We start from the raw sequence: 17,508 nt of genomic DNA, 5'->3' as shown, positions 1-17,508 counted from the left end.
TTTTTTTTGGGGAAGCTATCCAGCTGCTTAAGGAAGGTGGTGGTTTACTCAGGTATCTCGTTTTGTGGCCTGAAATAATGCACGGAAGGGCACCTGAGGTCTTCCTCAACCAGTAAAGCTGGAACGTTGCGATATGACCTATACTGTGTCGATGTGACGTAAAACCCAAAACAAACAAACAATCCCCAGCCAGGTCAAATGTTTGATTTCCCTCTCTTTTTATATGCCCGAATGAATTTCCGGCATTTTATGTTTAACCCCCTGGCGTCCGCTCCGGATGTCTGTCCGTGCCATTTGATAGAAGTAGGGGGCCAAGTAACTGTAAACAAAACAAAAGAGAACAATAGAGTTGACATGCCGTAGAATAATGGGCCATGGCCATCTATTAAAACAAAGAAAATAACAAAAAAGATGGCCCCTTACTTCATTTAATTGGAACGTTTGGGGTCACAGGGTCTAAGGTCACTATTACATCAGAGATCTGCCGAGACGCGATTTTGGGCTATTGGTGCTAAAAAAATGACAATGGTGCAGGAAAGTCGATAGCAAAGGGCCAAGGGCCCATCTAAAATCTGTGCCAGACTTAAAACAAAACAAACTGTCCGCTGGGTTATTTAGTCATTCAGTCAAATCTGATATTTTAAACAGCAACATATTACCCATTCCCCTGTCATTACGCATATTCTTGAGTTAATCCATTCCCCTATAGATTTTGTTCACTTTATGTACTTACCGCATTTCTTCTCTTAATCCCTTTCCCACACAGATACTCATGTTGGAAAGGGCAAAATATTTCAATCTGTTATGTTAAACAAACAAAATTTCAATACATTTATGTGTCATAATCAATTAAACTTTTAATTTTTCTTATTAATTTTGTTCTTTTTTCTTTCATTTACTTCAAATTCAAAATGAACATTCATTATTCATACCTTCATTACTAATTGTTCTTTGTTACACTCACATCATGTATGACATCTTGCATCTTTATTTCAAGAGTTATCTCTTTTTTGAAAATTTTGCTTTTTAAAAATGTTATATTTTGATAACAGGGATGTTTAAAAAATAACTGTAGAGTGTCCTTCAGTCCATCTGTCTGTACATAAAAACTGTTTCCTGTGATCACTTTTAAAGAACTTTTTCAACAAATTTACTTAAAATAGAAACATAAGTGAATGGCAAATGGCCCTTCAGAATGTTGCTGGGGTTCTAACCGGTAGGGGACTTATGGATTGCTTGCAATACTATGATAATTGCTTGTCTTCTTCATTTTTCTTGTACTTAAATATTCATTGAAATGTAGAAGTTTCCTCCATATGTAGTGGTAATAATTTTATTGCAGATCATGTTAAAGGAAAAGTTAAACTTGGAGATACAGAGATGGAACCTGAATCAGAGATGGAACCTGAATCTGATGAAACTTTGTGTATGCAGTTTCAAAAATATCAACAGGAGGATACTTTGGAAGCACTTTTAGACGAGGATACTGAGAAAAATTCTTCCCTAGATCAGCCTACTGTATGTTTGGAACACCCAGACACTGAAGAATCCATGGAGCAGTTAAAAATCATTGAAGAAGATGTAGAAGATCAAGTTATAAAAACTATAGAGAATATACAAAGCAACTTGAATGAATTAACTGAAAAAATAAATAAAAAAATGTGTGCAGAAGCTAGAAACCAGAGCAATTTGAATGAATTAAAAACATCTGTTAAGGATTCTCCTGGTTTGAAGATGATAACACCACAAGAAAAATCTTGGTTAAAGTTAAATTCAAAATGTTTCTTTAGAAAGCAGTTAAACTTCTTAGATTATGAACATTTTCTAAAATACCAAAAAACTGTTATTTATCTAGATCATTTCAGACCAGAGAAACCAGTGTTATGCGTGTGTCCATATAGATATAATGGTCATGTGTTGGCAAGTCCTTGGTGTATGATGTATGAGGTCTACAGACTTCTTAGTCTCAGAAGTGCAAACATTGAGTCTGAACATCCTATTACAATACGGCTAGCTAGAGATGGATTTTTTGGTGATAGTAGTGGGATTGTGTCTTGTGTTTTCTGTGACAGTATGATACCAAATTACCTTTTTCTGTCACAATCCCATGATGAGCTTATCACTTTCCTTGACAATCATTGTAGGCAGTGTATGCGAAGAAGAAGACGTAATACACTATTGCAAAATTACGGTAATCAGTTGAATTTAGTAGATCTAATGGCCTCAAGTATTAACTTAGTGCCTTCTGGAAGCTCGCATCATACACAGGGAACAAGGTATAATAGTACAGTGGCTAGATGGATTACTGATCACGTTCAAGAAATAGTGCCTTCTGGGAGGTGTCTTCCTCAAGCAGCATCACCTGGACTACCACAACCTGATCTTACTCCAGCTGTGATTGTTCAACAAGGACCAATACCTAGTGATGGACGGTCAGTGATTGTTCAACAAGGACCAATACCTAGGGATGGACGGTCAGTGATTGTTCAACAAGGACCAATACCTAGGGATGGACGGTCAGTGATTGTTCATCAAGGACCAATACCTAGGGATGGACGGTCTGTGACTGTTCAACAAGGACCAATATCTAGGGATGGACGGGCAGTGATTGTTCAACAAGGACGAATATCTAGTGATAGACGGTCTGTAACTAGAAGAAACGTCCCAGCTGTATCACTTTCAACTGTTGACCAAGCTCAAGCTAACCCTTCAACACCGCCTGATGTACCTAATGAACTGGTTGTACCTGCCAGTAGAACAAATGTCTCAGCTGTAATACCAAGGAGTTATATCAATCCTACCCCTCAGTCAAGTCACATGGCTGAGGGGGAGTCACAGCAACAGATGGAGGAAATCAATGAGCAACCCCTAAATGGATTAGGAATAGGAACTGGGGCTGGAGAAGAAATTATAAGAGGAGAGTTACCTAGCAATAGTGATGCGCATGTTGGAGAGGAGGACAACACTCGTGTTGATGTTGAAAGACAGTTACCTGAACCCAGATCAGAAGAAAATATCAATTCTACAGAAAAAGTATGATATTATTTGTCAATAAGCCGTGTAAATAGTTTTCTGTGCTGTTGCTTAATTTATTTTCAATTTATTTTAAATACAATATATTCTAATATTTTATCATTTAGATTTAATTTATGTTGATTTAATACTTAATCTGATAAATAGTGTAGCAATTTTATTTAAGTTGTGGTAGTTAATTGATATGGCAAAATATTTTTTTCTCCTCTAAATTGTGTCTGGGTCGTTTCCTGTCAAAAACTAAGTCACAGGAGCTAAAAGTAGAAAAATCTTGTTAACACTCCAGTGGCTGTAGTTTTGATCCAAATATTCTGGAAATTGATCAGAAAGATCGTTTTGATGATTTCTAGGTAAAGTTAAAATATGGGTCACCTGGGGTCAAAAACCTGGTCACACTGCCCAAATATGGATAAACCTTGCTAACACTCGAGAGGTCACAGTTTTTACTCAATTGTCTTCAAACTTGGTCAGGATGCTTGTCTAAGACATTGCTCGGATGAGATTGATTGGTAAGGGGAGCAATTTTGAAAACAGAGTAAAAATTGCAAAATACCTTTATGAAAGAAATATGCATGTACAGTAGAACTTCGGTAAGTCGAAGTTGGAGGGACTTGCGTAAAAACTTCGACACATCGGGACTTCGACTCATGAATCGGTCTGAATTTCATGACAATATTTCAACCCGTGACTAGCCCTAATTATAAGATCTATAACGTAACCTATTTCAAGTTTTTCTTTCATTCATTAATCTAATATTTTACATTATACAATGATAAATACGACATGTTAAGTTACTTTTCACAGCTAAATTGATTTGGACTACCTGTTGATGTAAAGAATGAAGTTACAAACCGCGTAACAATACGAAAGGGCAATAACTAAACCAGTTTATAGTAAATATTTCGTGTGTGATTATCACGCGACACCGGGTAATAGGATAGTTCTTGCTGTTTACATGTACTTTCAAATACCGCTACGGCAATTAAAATAGTCAGGATTATAGCATTTTTTCACACATTTAAACGCATACAAAGAGTGTTTGTTCAAAACTGGGCTGTGTAATTAACACCTGTCACTAAAGTTGATCGGAAATCGTCTTCGCGGCTAGAAAAGGTGTGAAAAATGTCTTGAGATCGAAGTTGTCAATATAATCGAAGGACTTCGACATATTTATGGTAAATTATACTAGATTTATTCTATACCGTATACGGACCACGAAAAAACTCCGACACATCGAAAAAATCGACACATAAAATCTTGACTCATAAATAGGTTTTTATAAGGAATATATAAGGGAAAAAATCGGGACTTTCATTTTACTTCGACACATTGAGAAAATCGACTAATCGAAGTTCGACTCAGAAGTTCTACTGTATTTGCATTTTTGTATTCGTGATTGAATAATGGTGCATGCAAAAAATATTGCTAAAAGGTAAAAAACCTACTAGAAATATAGCATAATATTTTGTTCCAGAACAAATGCAATATTCATGTTTGTTAAATGTCAAAGACATTTTATCTTAGAACTCTTGTGAGGATAAACCAGAAGGTTATGCAAAAAATAAAACAAAATAAATTTACCATTTATGAGTTTTATAAATATTTAAGATTTTCCATGAGTTATAGCTTTATAATCTTTAGAAATGATACATTATTAGTTATTGAGATTTTTTGACAGTTTAAATGGCCCCATATAAATGGTTCTTTGTTCAAAGAGCCATTTATATTATATGACCATTAACCTGTTAAAAATCTAAACTTCCTTTTTTAAAGAAAAAAATTTATCTCTTTATAAATTAAGAGCAGCTCTGCTGTGTATATAAAACCATATAAAACTTACTATTACCTACAAATGTGCAGTATTGTAAATGTTTATTGTTTTCTTCAGTTGCCACATGTCATAGATGAGTTTGTTAGATCAAGTGCTGGATTGGCGGCAGCAGCAGACGGTTATACACATCGGCAAATATATGGTGCTGTGGAACGTCTTATTGTCAACAGAGGTAAAACTAAAATTAAGTTTTTGTATTTTCTGATCGCAAGATCAGATAAATACATAGCTAACATCCACGGTCTAACACAAAATTTCCTAACAGTCCTAACAACGCAAATTAGTTCTCACTCAAAACTGCTTAAAAACCAGCAATTTAAAAGAAAGAACAATTTTTTGTTACAAGTGTCCAACAAATTACTACACATTCAAACTTTAAAAGTAGCGTTGGCTTATAGAATTGTCAATAAATGCACACTCACAAATTACGCGGATGAATATGATTTTAATCAATGAAAATGCTGTTTTTAGCGATATCGATGACCGAATACTACACAAATAAATCTGACTGTCGAGTAGTTGAATATATAGTTTCTACATGTTGGACTGTTTGGGTGAGAAGATTTTTGCTAAATTATTTACTTCAATTTTAAACAATAGGTTTACCCTGAACAAAATACCTCGAAATTACCCTAACCCGAAATGCAATGGAAATTATAAATTACGAATGACTTGATTTTATTCAGCCACTGTTTTTATAACTTCTCTGTGGTGCAGGGGTAACGCGCTCGTTTCACGTGTGAGAGGTCTGGAGTTCAAATCCCAGTCGAGTCAACATTTTTTTAAATTCTTTTTTTAGTGTCTTTGTTGGAAATAGCCACGATATGCAAGGATAAAGTGTGGCTATCATAAAAAATGAGCATAAATGATTTTTTAGCAACGGATATACATGTATACAATCATTTATAATCCATATGTGTAATGCATGATCAACACCACACTTGTCCCTTATTATGTTATCGCTATTAGCGAAGACCCCCTCTAAAGGTATCTGTTCACACTTACTAACAATATGACACTGGTTACATTACCATGTTGATCATGTTGAGCATAATTGTTTATTATACAATAATTGTAATAAAAAATACAGATTTTATGAATATTGTTTTCTTTTCTTTTTTGTGTTTTATGTGCTATTTTAATACTGAGTTTTTACGTTTACTACTATTTTAAGAATTCAATTGTCATATTGACCGACGATTATATTAAGTAAAAACTTAACTGGAAAAAGTCAGTAAATTATGGTTAAACTTTTAATATATAATATTGTTTATTCTTAAAACATATACATGTACATTTGTATTTTTCTTTATCATTTTTTAAATTATCAATCAATTGAATAATTCATAAAATCTAATTTGTAACTTTGAATAATTCCTCGGCATCTTTACTAAACACGAATAACAAATTAAATAAAATGTTTCAAAGTTGATAGTGTCATATTAATACCATAAAAATGTACCTTTTTCTCAATTATTGTACATATTTATTGTTTTTATCTGATACAAACGTATCAGTGTTTTATCATGTTTTATAAAACATGTTATTGCTGTTGTTGGGTTTGTTTTTTTTCGAATTGTATGTTTATGTATAATAATAATCAATAAATTTGAGAGTTGATCTGTGTTTATTAATTATTGTAACCAAACTAAGTGACAAACATTCATTTTAAAAAAAATTTATATAACTGTAAATATTTGTTCTGTTCTGTAACGATATCAAACATCTACTCGAAAACGGGGAGAGACCGGACCATAAACGTGTGGTACTATTCGCCGGTCACTAGTAAATTCCGGTCAAAATAGACCAGGAGAGACCGGGAATTACCGATAGGAATACATCCCTCTATAAATAGATTTTCGGAATATATAGGTCACCAACTCATCATTCTATTCAGCTTTCGGATACATGAACCATAATAACCCACTGTGTACTACAAAATGATAAATAAAAATACCCCGAAGAGCGCGATTTATTGACGGAAAAGGTTATTTCATTTGAAAATGTTTGCATTGCGAAATTCTCCAGTTCGCTATTCATTGTATATATCGCGACATTTCATTTTTAATTAATAACAAGTAAAATGGTTTCCTGCGGGGAACGTTTTTAATGATATAAATATATTTCATTTAACTATTTTCAGGGGGGGGGGGGGGGGCGAGGATAAATAAACGTTTGTATCAGGAATATATTTGACAGTAATCGATTAATATAGAAGAAGGTCTTTGGAAACTGGTGACCGTTGATGACCGGAGAAGATTGAACATAAAACAATTATTTCTTTCTTAAGAAAATAATTAAATAGGCCTACCATTTTATGAATAATTCCGAGCAAAAAAAAATAATAGAGTAAACACACAAGTATTTATGATGGCAGATGCCACTACGAATATTTTAATTTTGTAGATTTTCAGTATAAACATTTATTGTTTGTAATATTTTGAGATACATATTAAAGAAACATTGATAATTTTCAAACACATCATTCAAGTTTTTCCACCTTAAACGGTAACATAATTATAGAAAATTAAAAATATCACGTAATAGTTTTTTGTTCTTAATTAGGTGTCTAATTCCCTAGAGGATTATCCGTAACGTACCAGCAAACGATATTTATCCAGGTTTCCGAAAAGGTCAATTAACCAATCATGTACGGTTTACAGATCACATGCTCCTCCATGTACCGAAAACAGGTCACGTGCTCCTCCATGCCTCAAAAGTTAAACGCTTACCAATACCCTGTGGTCTCCAGACCACAGGGAATCAAGCACCCTCATACTGGTCGGAATGAACAGCTTTTATTATGTCCGACTAAAAGGCTCAAGAAGTTGCTGTCGCCCTTTCTCATTCCAAAAGAGGCGCCGCGCCGAGGACGCCAAAAATAAACTTATACAGGAAAACAAATACAGATATAAAGTACCATTTAGATTGCAAAGATCAGAAAATACCACAGAGCTTGCAGCCCTTTGATTGTATTATTGTATTGTTACTCAAAAGGAATGAAGTATTGAAAATAGCAAGCTTATATAGAGACCTTGCTTGGGATGAATTTTGGAAACCCTATGTCACTGCTTTTTAATCCAGTCAATAACTAAGTTTGGAATTTAATATTGTAATTAAACTTGGTGTATAGCTTATGTGGAAACCTCCCGCTATATAGTAACCTAGGTAATGAAAAACTCTTAATATTTTTCATTTTTATCCTCATAGATTAAATATTTAATATTAATTTGATAAAACTGGACTTGCAATAGCAAATTAATGAAATTTTAGAATAAATTTATTGTTATTTTTACAAGATACGGGCATTTTACAGTTGATCCAAATATTGATCCTGATCCTAAAATTGATCCTTATTTTGATCCGAATATTTTTGTATTTGTTTTGTTATTTGTTAATTTTATCCAAAAATAGTTGATTTCTTGGCAAATCAGCAATTTTTTACATTTTGAATATTTACTTTTTAATTCTAGCTAAACACAATCAATTTTAGTAACATAAAACAATGAAAATAAAATCAGGATCACTTGATCTTGATCCTGATCTTTTCTTTGTGAACACGGGGCCAGAGGTCAAAATTGGCCCTGCCCCGGGGGTCATTGATTTTCCTTACATGTGTATAGCAAAAACTTAAAAATCTTCTTTGAAAAAAACCCAAATAGCTAGAGTTAAGATATTAAGCATGAAACATCTTCTAGTGAGTGTCTACAAAGTTTGTTCAAATAAAAGCCCTGGGGTCAAAATTGGCCCCGCCCCGGGGGTCATTGATTTTCCTTATATGTGTATAGCAAAAACTTAAAAATCTTCTTTGAAAAAACCCAAATAGCTAGAGTTTAGATATTAAGCATGAAACAACTTCTAGTAAGTATCTACAAAGTTTGTTCAAATAAAAGCCCTGGGGTCAAAACTGGCCCCGCTCCAGGGGTGTCATTGTTTTTAACTAATTATGTGTGTAGTAAAAACTTAAAAAATCTTCTTTTAAAAAACCCAATGAGCTAGAGCTTAGATGTTAGCATGAAACATCTTCTTATGGGTGTCAACCAAGTTTGTTCAATTAAAAACCCTTGGGTTTAAAATTGGCCTTCTTGGGGGGGGGGGGGTGAGGGGGCAGAGGGAAGGTCATTGTTTTTCATTATATGTGTGTAGTAAAAACTTAACATCATGAAACATCTTCTAATGGGTGTCTTCCAAGTTTGTTCAAATCAAAGCCGTGGGGTTTAAACTGGCCCCGCCCCGGGGGCCTATATACAGGTGAGGGACCTCAGGACCATCATGGCCCTCTTGTTGTTAATTGTTTTTGTTCTAACAAAAATTACACATTTTCAGATTTTCAGATAAAAATATCTTTTCTGATGATCAACATGTCCCCTAGCGTCATGGAATTAAAGAGACGTTTAACAAAAGTGATACTTCCATGACTGTTTAAATATAACATTCTTTTTTTTAGCTCACCTGTCACAAAGTGACAGGGTGAGCTTTTGTGATCGCTTTTCGTCCGGCGTCCGTCCGTCCGTCGTCCGTCCGTCGTCCGTCCGTCCGTAAACTTTTACTTTAAATGACATCTCCTCATAAACCACTAAGCCAATTTCATTCAAACTTCACAGGAATGTTCCTTTGGTGGTCACCTTTAAAAATTGTTCAAAGAATTTAATTCCATGCAGAACTCTGGTTGCCATGGCAACCAAAAGAAAAAACTTTAAATATCTTCTTTTAAAAAACCTTAAGAGCTAGAGCTTAGATATTTGGCATGAAACATCTTCTAGTGAGTGTCTACCAAGTTTGTTCAAATAAAAGCCCTGGGGTCAAAATTGGCCCCGCCCCGGGGGGTCATTGATTTTCCCTATATGCATATAGTAAAAACTTAAAAAATCTTCTTTTAAAGAACCCAAAGAGCTAGAGCTAAGATATTTAGCATGAAACATGTTCTAATTGGTGTCTACCAAGTTTGTTCAAATAAAAGCCCTGGGGTCAAAATTGGCCCCGCCCCGGGGGGTCATTGATTTTCCCTATATGCATATAGTAAAAACTTAAAAAATCTTCTTTTAAAGAACTCAAAGAGCTATGGCTAAGATATTGAGCATCAAACATGTTCTAATAGGTGTCTACCAAGTTTGTTCAAATAAAAGCCCTGGGGTCAAAATTGGCCCCGCCCCAGGGGGTCATTGATTTTTCCTTGTATGCATATAGTAAAAACTTAAAAAATCTTCTTTTAAAGAACCAAAAGAGTTAGAGCTAAGATATTTAGCATGAAACATGTTCTAATAAGTGTCTACCAAGTTTGTTCAAATAAAAGCCCTGGGGTCAAAATTGGCCCCGCCCGGGGGGTCATTGATTTTCCCTATAATGCATATAGCAAAAACTTAAAATCTTTTTTGAAAAAACCTAAAAAGCTAGAGTTTAGATATTAAGCATGAAACATCTTCTAGTAAGTGTCTACCAAGTTTGTTCAAATAAAAGCCCTGGGGTCAAAACTGGCCCGGCCCTGGGGGTGTCATTGATTTTAACTATATGTGTATCGTAAAAACTTTAAACAAATCTTCTTTTAAAAAGCCCAATGAGCTAGAGCTTAGATGTTTAGCATGAAACATCTTCTTATGGGTGTCTACCAAGTTTGTGCAAATAAAAGCCCTTGGGTTAAATTGGCCCTGCAACGTTGGGGGTGGGGTTGGGGGTTGTGGGGGCCTATATACAGGTGAGCGACCTCAGGGCCATCATGGCCCTCTTGTTATCTTTTTTGATTATTTACCATTAGAATAACGTGCCAATGAGCCAGTCTATATTCTAAAGCAGGAAATTATCGAGTGGAATATCCTTGGCTATTATCAATATCAACAGAAAGGGCCGAAAAGTTGCGGTTGAGAAAATTAGGGTATTATCAGTGTAATTCGTTTACTTACCGTAATGCATTTTCAATCGTAATGCATTTTTAGCTCGACTATACGAAGTATATGGAGAGCTGTCCTACTCGCCCCGGCGTCGGCGTCCGCGTCCAGATTTTAGATTAAAGTTTTGGTGCAGTAAAATATTTTTCACTATAACTTTGTCATTTCTTAAGGTATCAACTTCAAACTTCAAATATATGTTCCTTATCATCAACCAAATCATATGTGACAAGGTTCATAACTCTAGCACCAATATTTTCAGATTTATCTCCCTTTGAACTTAGAATTTTCCTTAAAAAATACTATTTTTTAGTGTTACTTCCTTATTTCTTAAGGGATCAACCTCATACTTCAAATATATGTACCTTATCATCCCCATCTTATGTGACAAGGTTCATAACTCTAGCACCAATAGTTTCAGATTTATCTCCCCTTGAACTTAGAATTTTCCTCAAAAAGTACTATTTCTTACTGTTTCTTCTTTATTTCTTAAGGGATCAACCTCATACTTCAAATGTATTTACATTATCATCATCCCCATCTTATGTGACAAGGTTCATAACTCCAGCACCAATAGTTTCAGATTTATCTCCCCTTGAACTTAGAATTTTCCTCAAAAAGTACTATTTCTTACTGTTTCTTCTTTATTTCTTAATTAGGGATCAACCTCATACTTCAAATGTATTTACATTATCATCATCCCCATCTTATGTGACAAGGTTCATAACTCTAGCACCAATATTTTCAGATTTATCTCCCTTTGAACTTAGAATATTTCATAAAAAATATTTTTTTTTCTGTTATTTATTTATTTTTAAAGGGATCAACTTTATACTTCAAATATGTTTACGTTATCATCATCCACATCTTATGTGACAAGGTTCATAACTCTAGCACCAATATTGCAAGAATTATCTCCCCATAAACTTAGATTTTTTTACTAGAAAAATGTTATTTTTTATTATAACTTTTTTATTTTTAAAGGTATTTACCTCAAATTTCAAATACTTATTCCTTATCAACAATTACATTTTATGTGACATTGTTCATAACTCTTGATGCAATATTAACAGATTTATCTCTCTTTGAACTTAGGATTTTCTTTAAGAAATATAATAACTTCTTTTCTTTTTAAGGTATCTACTTCAAACTTCAAATATATATTTCTTATCATTACACAAATGTTGTGTGACAAGGTCCATAACTCTAGCATGACTATTTCTAGAATTATTCCCCTTGATCTTGGAATTTATGTTAACAAATATTAATTTTTTACTATAACTTAATACATAATTGATTTTTCTTTCATAGTTTTGTCCTCCTTACTGCGTCCAGTATTTCATTAGTAGAGCTTCGCTGTCTCCTGTGACAGCTCTTGTTCATTGAGTGATGCCTCCTTATATTTAGGAGTCATTGTATCGACGATATATAGAACATGTTTTACAACAAACACGGATAAGTGTAAACTTGTATTTTAAAAATAATAAAAAAGGGGTTAAATTGAAAATTTTAAATCTAGTGTACAAACATTTAATTATGCCTCGGCCAGTCAGGGAGTATTTCTAGACACTTTAGCAGGGTTGTCATTAAGAGGCGGCAGGAGGCCAAAATGCCTGTCTCAAATGCATTATGGGCCGCCTCAAAATTAAGAAAACACTCTTTGTTATGCATGATAAAGACAGAAATGACCGCCTCAAGTTAAAAACAAACCTTCTGCAAAAAATGTTAATGACAGCCCTGCTTTAGACTAGGTGGATTTTGGTAATTGTTTTAACCCCAATGGATTATTTTGGGGCTTCTTTGATGTGCAGCATCAACATTTAACTTGCTATTTATTGAGGGATTTGATTCATACTTTGACAAAATGGACATAACCATCATACTGAGTAATTCAAATACATGTATGACCTTGATTTTGAATTAACTTAACCCAATAAAGCATAAAATACTGAAGGTGCAGCCCCATTTATGATGCCTCTTGTTGAATATATTCTTTCATGGTACTGCCATGTTCCTTGTTAAAAAACTAAATCTGATTTTTAAATTGAATGCATAAGCATTTCAGGATTATTTCTGTTGTTTAGACTCATTAAAGCCCTTATCCTCTATATATACTTTGAAATAATATGCTTTATTTGGTATGTCTGATGTTTTTAAAACATTATAGAACAATCATATTAAATTTGTTTTATTTTCAGACTTCATCACATATGGAAATATTATTGGGATGCTCAGAGTCATGGGCGAGTCACCAAGGCGTTAGTTTGTGTGATAATTTAGAAGATGAGAAGTTTAAGAGTAGAATATTTTGGACATTTCCTAAAGAGAATGAAGAGAATTTGAATTAAGCACTTCTACAAGGGGAACAAAACTTTAAAGGATTGAGAAAAAGAAGACAGATTATATTGTATACATAAATAATAAAGGAAATTATTCACAAACATGATTTAATTGTAACTTCTGATAGCATGATTGTATGGCTTGTGTATTTTAACGTAAAGAAAAGCCTATCTATAGGAAAATGGATAAACTTGAGAATATTCATAATGATAGGGGAAGGGCAATTTATTTTGTTAACTTGTAAACTAGGTTATAAGTTATTTAAGTGATTGGTTACAGTTATAAAGATTCACATTACCAAAGTTATGCAAACATTGTAATGATCTATGTTTATAGCAGATTTTTTACTCAGATCTTTTTTTTATTACAGCTGTTTTTTTTGTTTTTTTAGCTCACCTCTCACAAAGTGACAGGGTGAGCTTTTGTGATCGCTTTTCGTCCGGCTTCCGTCCGTCTGTTGTCCGTCCGTAAACTTTTACTTTAAATGATATCTCCTCATAAACCACTAAGCCAATTTCATCCAAACTTCACAGGAATGTTCCTTTGGTGGTCACCTTTAAATATTGTTCAAAGAATTTAATTCCATGCAGAACTCTGGTTGCCATGGCAACCGAACAAAAAAACTTAAAATATTTTCTTTTAAAAAATGCAAAGAGCTAGAGCTTAGATATTTGGCATGAAACGTCTTCTAGTGAGTGTCTACCAAGTTTGTTCAAATAAAAGCCCTGGGGTCAAAATTGGCTCCGCCCCAGGGGGTCATTGATTTTTCCTATATGCATATAGTAAAAACTTAAAAAATCTTCTTTTAAAGAACCCATAGAGCTAGAGCTAAGATATTTAGCATGTAACATCTTCTAATAAGTGTCTACCAAGTTTTTTCAAATAAAAGTCCTTGGGTCAAAATTGGCCCCGCCCCAGGGGGTCATTGATTTTCCCTAAATGCATATAGTAAAAACTTAAAAAATCTTCTTTTAAAGAACCCAAAGAGCTAGAGCTAAGATATTTAGCATTAAACATGTTCTAATTGGTGTCTACAAAGTTTGTTCAAATAAAAGCCCTTGGGTGAAAATTGGCCCCACCCCGGGGGTCATTGTTTTTCCTTATATAATGTATGGCAAAAACTTAAAAATCTTCTTTGAAAAAACCCAAATAGCTAGAGTTTAGATATTAAGCATCAAACATCTTCTAGTAAGTGTCAACAAAGTTTGTTCAAATAAAAGCCCTGGGGTTAAAACTGGCCCCTCCCCAGAGGTGTCATTGTTTTTAACTATATGTGTATAGTAAAATCTTAAAAAATCTTCTTTTAAAAAACCCAATGAGCTAGAGGTAAGATTGTTAAGCTGGAAACATCTTTTTGTGGGTGTCTACCAAGTTTGTTCAAATAAAAGCCCTGGGGTTTAAACTGGCCCTGCTCCGGGGGCCTATATACAGGTGAGCGACCTCAGGGCCATCATGGCCCTCTTGTTAGGAATCAGGACATAAATTAAAATCAATTTTTAATCATGGAAATAACATTCTTTATCTGATATTTTTAAGATGAGTAAAAAATACTCACAAATTGAGATTAGATATTAGCTTATGGCAGCATGCCTTTATGTACATGCTTTTTCCTCATGTAAATTTTGAAAATATATTTAAAAGTAAAAATATTATGAAGTGAACAAAGGAAGTTATTTACATTTTGCAAACAGCGTTTACATTCCATATTAATCACCAAAATGAGGTCAAAATATGCAAAAATAGCCTTGATTGCATTAGTCCTGCAGTAGAAAAATTGTGATGAATACTGTGATATAGCAATATGCTAAAACCAAGAAACTAAAACTAATATTTTTTTTAAAGATTTTATTCCAAACATATTACTGTGATATTGAAAAAAATGTGCTACAAGTGTTAGTTCACTATAATATAGTGCTCTTTTAATTTATTTATATTTAACAACTGTTCCCAGAAATTATGTATTGTTGACTTGTAAACTTCAATTGTGTCTGTAAGTTTTAAATAAAGTGTTTTTGTTATTGATTTATAAAGTTGAGCATTAAGAATACTTTATGTTTAACATAACTGTTAGTATTACAAAAATAAGCATTGTTTCCATAATAACACAATGCATGCTTTCATTTAAGATTAGACTAAAACAGTTTGACTGAGTTTGTTAATTGAAATGTTTTTTCATAACTTTTTAGATTGTTAAATTTGATATTATAGCATAAGAGAAAGTAATAACATACAAGGTAAAGTGTTTTACTTGAAGTTATAAGTGTAACCTTGATTAATGTACACAGTGTTTTACAGTAATACGTTTTACCTAAAATGTATATTATTTACTGATAATGATAAAGTGCCATATTTTAAGTTGTGAGTGGTCTGTGGCTTAGTGGTGAAGTTGTTGACTTTAAACCACTTACCTCTTTTTTATATCTTTTTTTTATTACAGCTTTTTTTGAGGTTGTTTTTTTTTATGGGGGGTTGTTTTTAAGGCATCAGGACATGAATTAAAATCAATTTTTAATCATGGAAATAACATTCTTTATCTGATTTTTTTTAAGATGAGTTAAAAATACTCACAAATTGAGATTAGATATTAACTTATGGCAGCATGCCTTTAGGTTCATGCTTTTCCTCATGTAAATTTTGAAAATGTTTTTAAAAGTAAAAATATTGTGAAGTGTACAAAGGAAGTTATTTACATTTTGCAAATGGCATTTACATTCCATATTAATCACCAAAATGAGGTCAAAATATGCAAAAATAGCCTTGACTGCAGTAGTCCTGCAGTTTAAAAATTGTGATGAATACTGTGATATAGCAATATGCTAAAACCAAGAAACTAAAACATATTTATTTAGATTTTATTCCAAACACATGACTGTGATATTGAAAAAATGTGATATAAATGTTAGTTCACTATAATATAGTGCTCTTATTATTTATTTATGTTTAACAACTGTTCCCAGAAATTATGTATTTTTGACTTGTAAACTTCAATTGTGTCTTTAAGTTTAAAAAAATGTTTATGTTATTGATTTATAAAGTTGAGCATTAAGAATACTTTATGTTTAACATGACTGTTAGTATTACAAGAATAAGCATTGTTTCCATAATAACACAATGCATGCTTTTATTTAAGATTAGACTAAAGTAGTTTGACTGAGGTTGTTAATTGAAATATATTTTTTATAACTTTTTAGACTGTTTAATTTGATATTATAGCTTAAAAGAAAGTAATAACATACAAGGTAAAGTGTGTTACTTGAAGTTATAAGTGTAACCTTGATTAATGTAAACAGTGTTTACAGTAATACATTTTACCTATAATGTTTATTATTTACTGATAATCATAAAGTGCCATATTTTAAGTTGTGAGTGGTCTGTTGCTGAGTGGTTAAGTCATTTACCTCTTACAGCTGTAGGTTCGAATCCTACCCGGGACTTTTGATCCTTTCATGTCACCATATGACCTTTACTGTGTTGGTGCGACATAAATCCAACCGGAAAAATGTTTGTGACACTGGTTGTAATATCAGACCATGTTTTTGGTTATGAGCCGATAATGTATGTGTTTATTTATTAATAAAAGACAGTGCTATTTTATCTTTGATACACAAAGACATCAAAGTATGTGCTCTCTGTGCTGGTAATATTCTCTTTTACTATGAATATCTGTCTTTTTTTTTTACTTAATGATCAGAATTTAACTTGTTGTTATACCAGACCTTGTTTTTGGTTATGAGCTGATAATGTATGTGTTTATTTATTAATAAAAGAAAGTGCTATTTTTTCTGTGATACAAGAAGATATCAAAATGTATTATGTCTGTGCTTGGTTAACATTGTTTTATATATGGTTATATTCTCTTTTGTTATGAATATCTGTCATTTTTTTACAAAATGATCAGAATTTATGTAAATAGTTTGTTAAACCATATTAAGAATTGTATAGAACTTTTTAAGAAAATGATTTGATAGTATATTGATAAGAGATGTAAAGATTACTGCATTGGGATTTTCCATATCCAAACATAGTGTATACAGCAGAAAAAATGGCAAATCATCACTATGTTATACATACAGATTTTACCTTGTATCTATTTTATAGCAATAATGTGATGAATACAACCATTGTCATAGATAGTAAGAAACTTGACTTTTGGGTATTTTGATAATTTTTTTTTTTTTTTTTTTTTTTTTTCTGTTGTATTCTTTACTGTCATAATGATTGTTTATTTTATATCTTAAAGCAGTTAGTCTGCTTAGCTCAATAGAGAAAGCATGGATGTTTTAATCCAGTGGTCGCTGGTTTGATTCTCCTGTGAGGAGGAAATTTGTCCATGAAAATTGATTCCAGACCTTGTGTCTAATGGTCATTTGTCTCTTACCTCTGATTTAGAAATCATGTGGGATTAGTATCTGTAGCTTGCAG

General features: G+C 32.9%; 1 protein-coding gene across 2 annotated transcripts; it reads left to right on the top strand.

Annotated features, from left to right (window-relative positions):
* Positions 1-1,347: 1,347 nt before the first annotated feature.
* On the top strand, positions 1,348-17,488 carry LOC132731885 (uncharacterized). Of its 2 annotated transcripts, XM_060718182.1 has the most exons (3): positions 1,348-3,033; positions 4,922-5,036; positions 12,945-17,488. In XM_060718182.1, the coding sequence occupies exons 1-3, from the start codon at positions 1,381-1,383 to the stop codon at positions 13,007-13,009; spliced, it is 1,833 nt and encodes a 610-aa protein (XP_060574165.1). In that variant the 5' UTR covers positions 1,348-1,380; the 3' UTR covers positions 13,010-17,488. The 2 variants fall into 2 exon arrangements, with proteins under 2 accessions (XP_060574165.1, XP_060574166.1); XM_060718183.1 differs by lacking the exons at positions 4,922-5,036; positions 12,945-17,488 and adding an exon at positions 3,384-3,814.
* The last annotated feature ends 20 nt before the right edge of the window (positions 17,489-17,508 follow it).

Source organism: Ruditapes philippinarum, unplaced genomic scaffold (genome assembly GCF_026571515.1).
Source record: "Ruditapes philippinarum isolate M1 unplaced genomic scaffold, ASM2657151v2 ctg18412_1_1_1_1, whole genome shotgun sequence".
Taxonomy (NCBI): domain Eukaryota; kingdom Metazoa; phylum Mollusca; class Bivalvia; order Venerida; family Veneridae; genus Ruditapes; species Ruditapes philippinarum.
The sequence above is the reverse complement of the archived record's forward strand: the minus strand, read 5'-3'. Positions and strand labels throughout refer to the sequence as shown.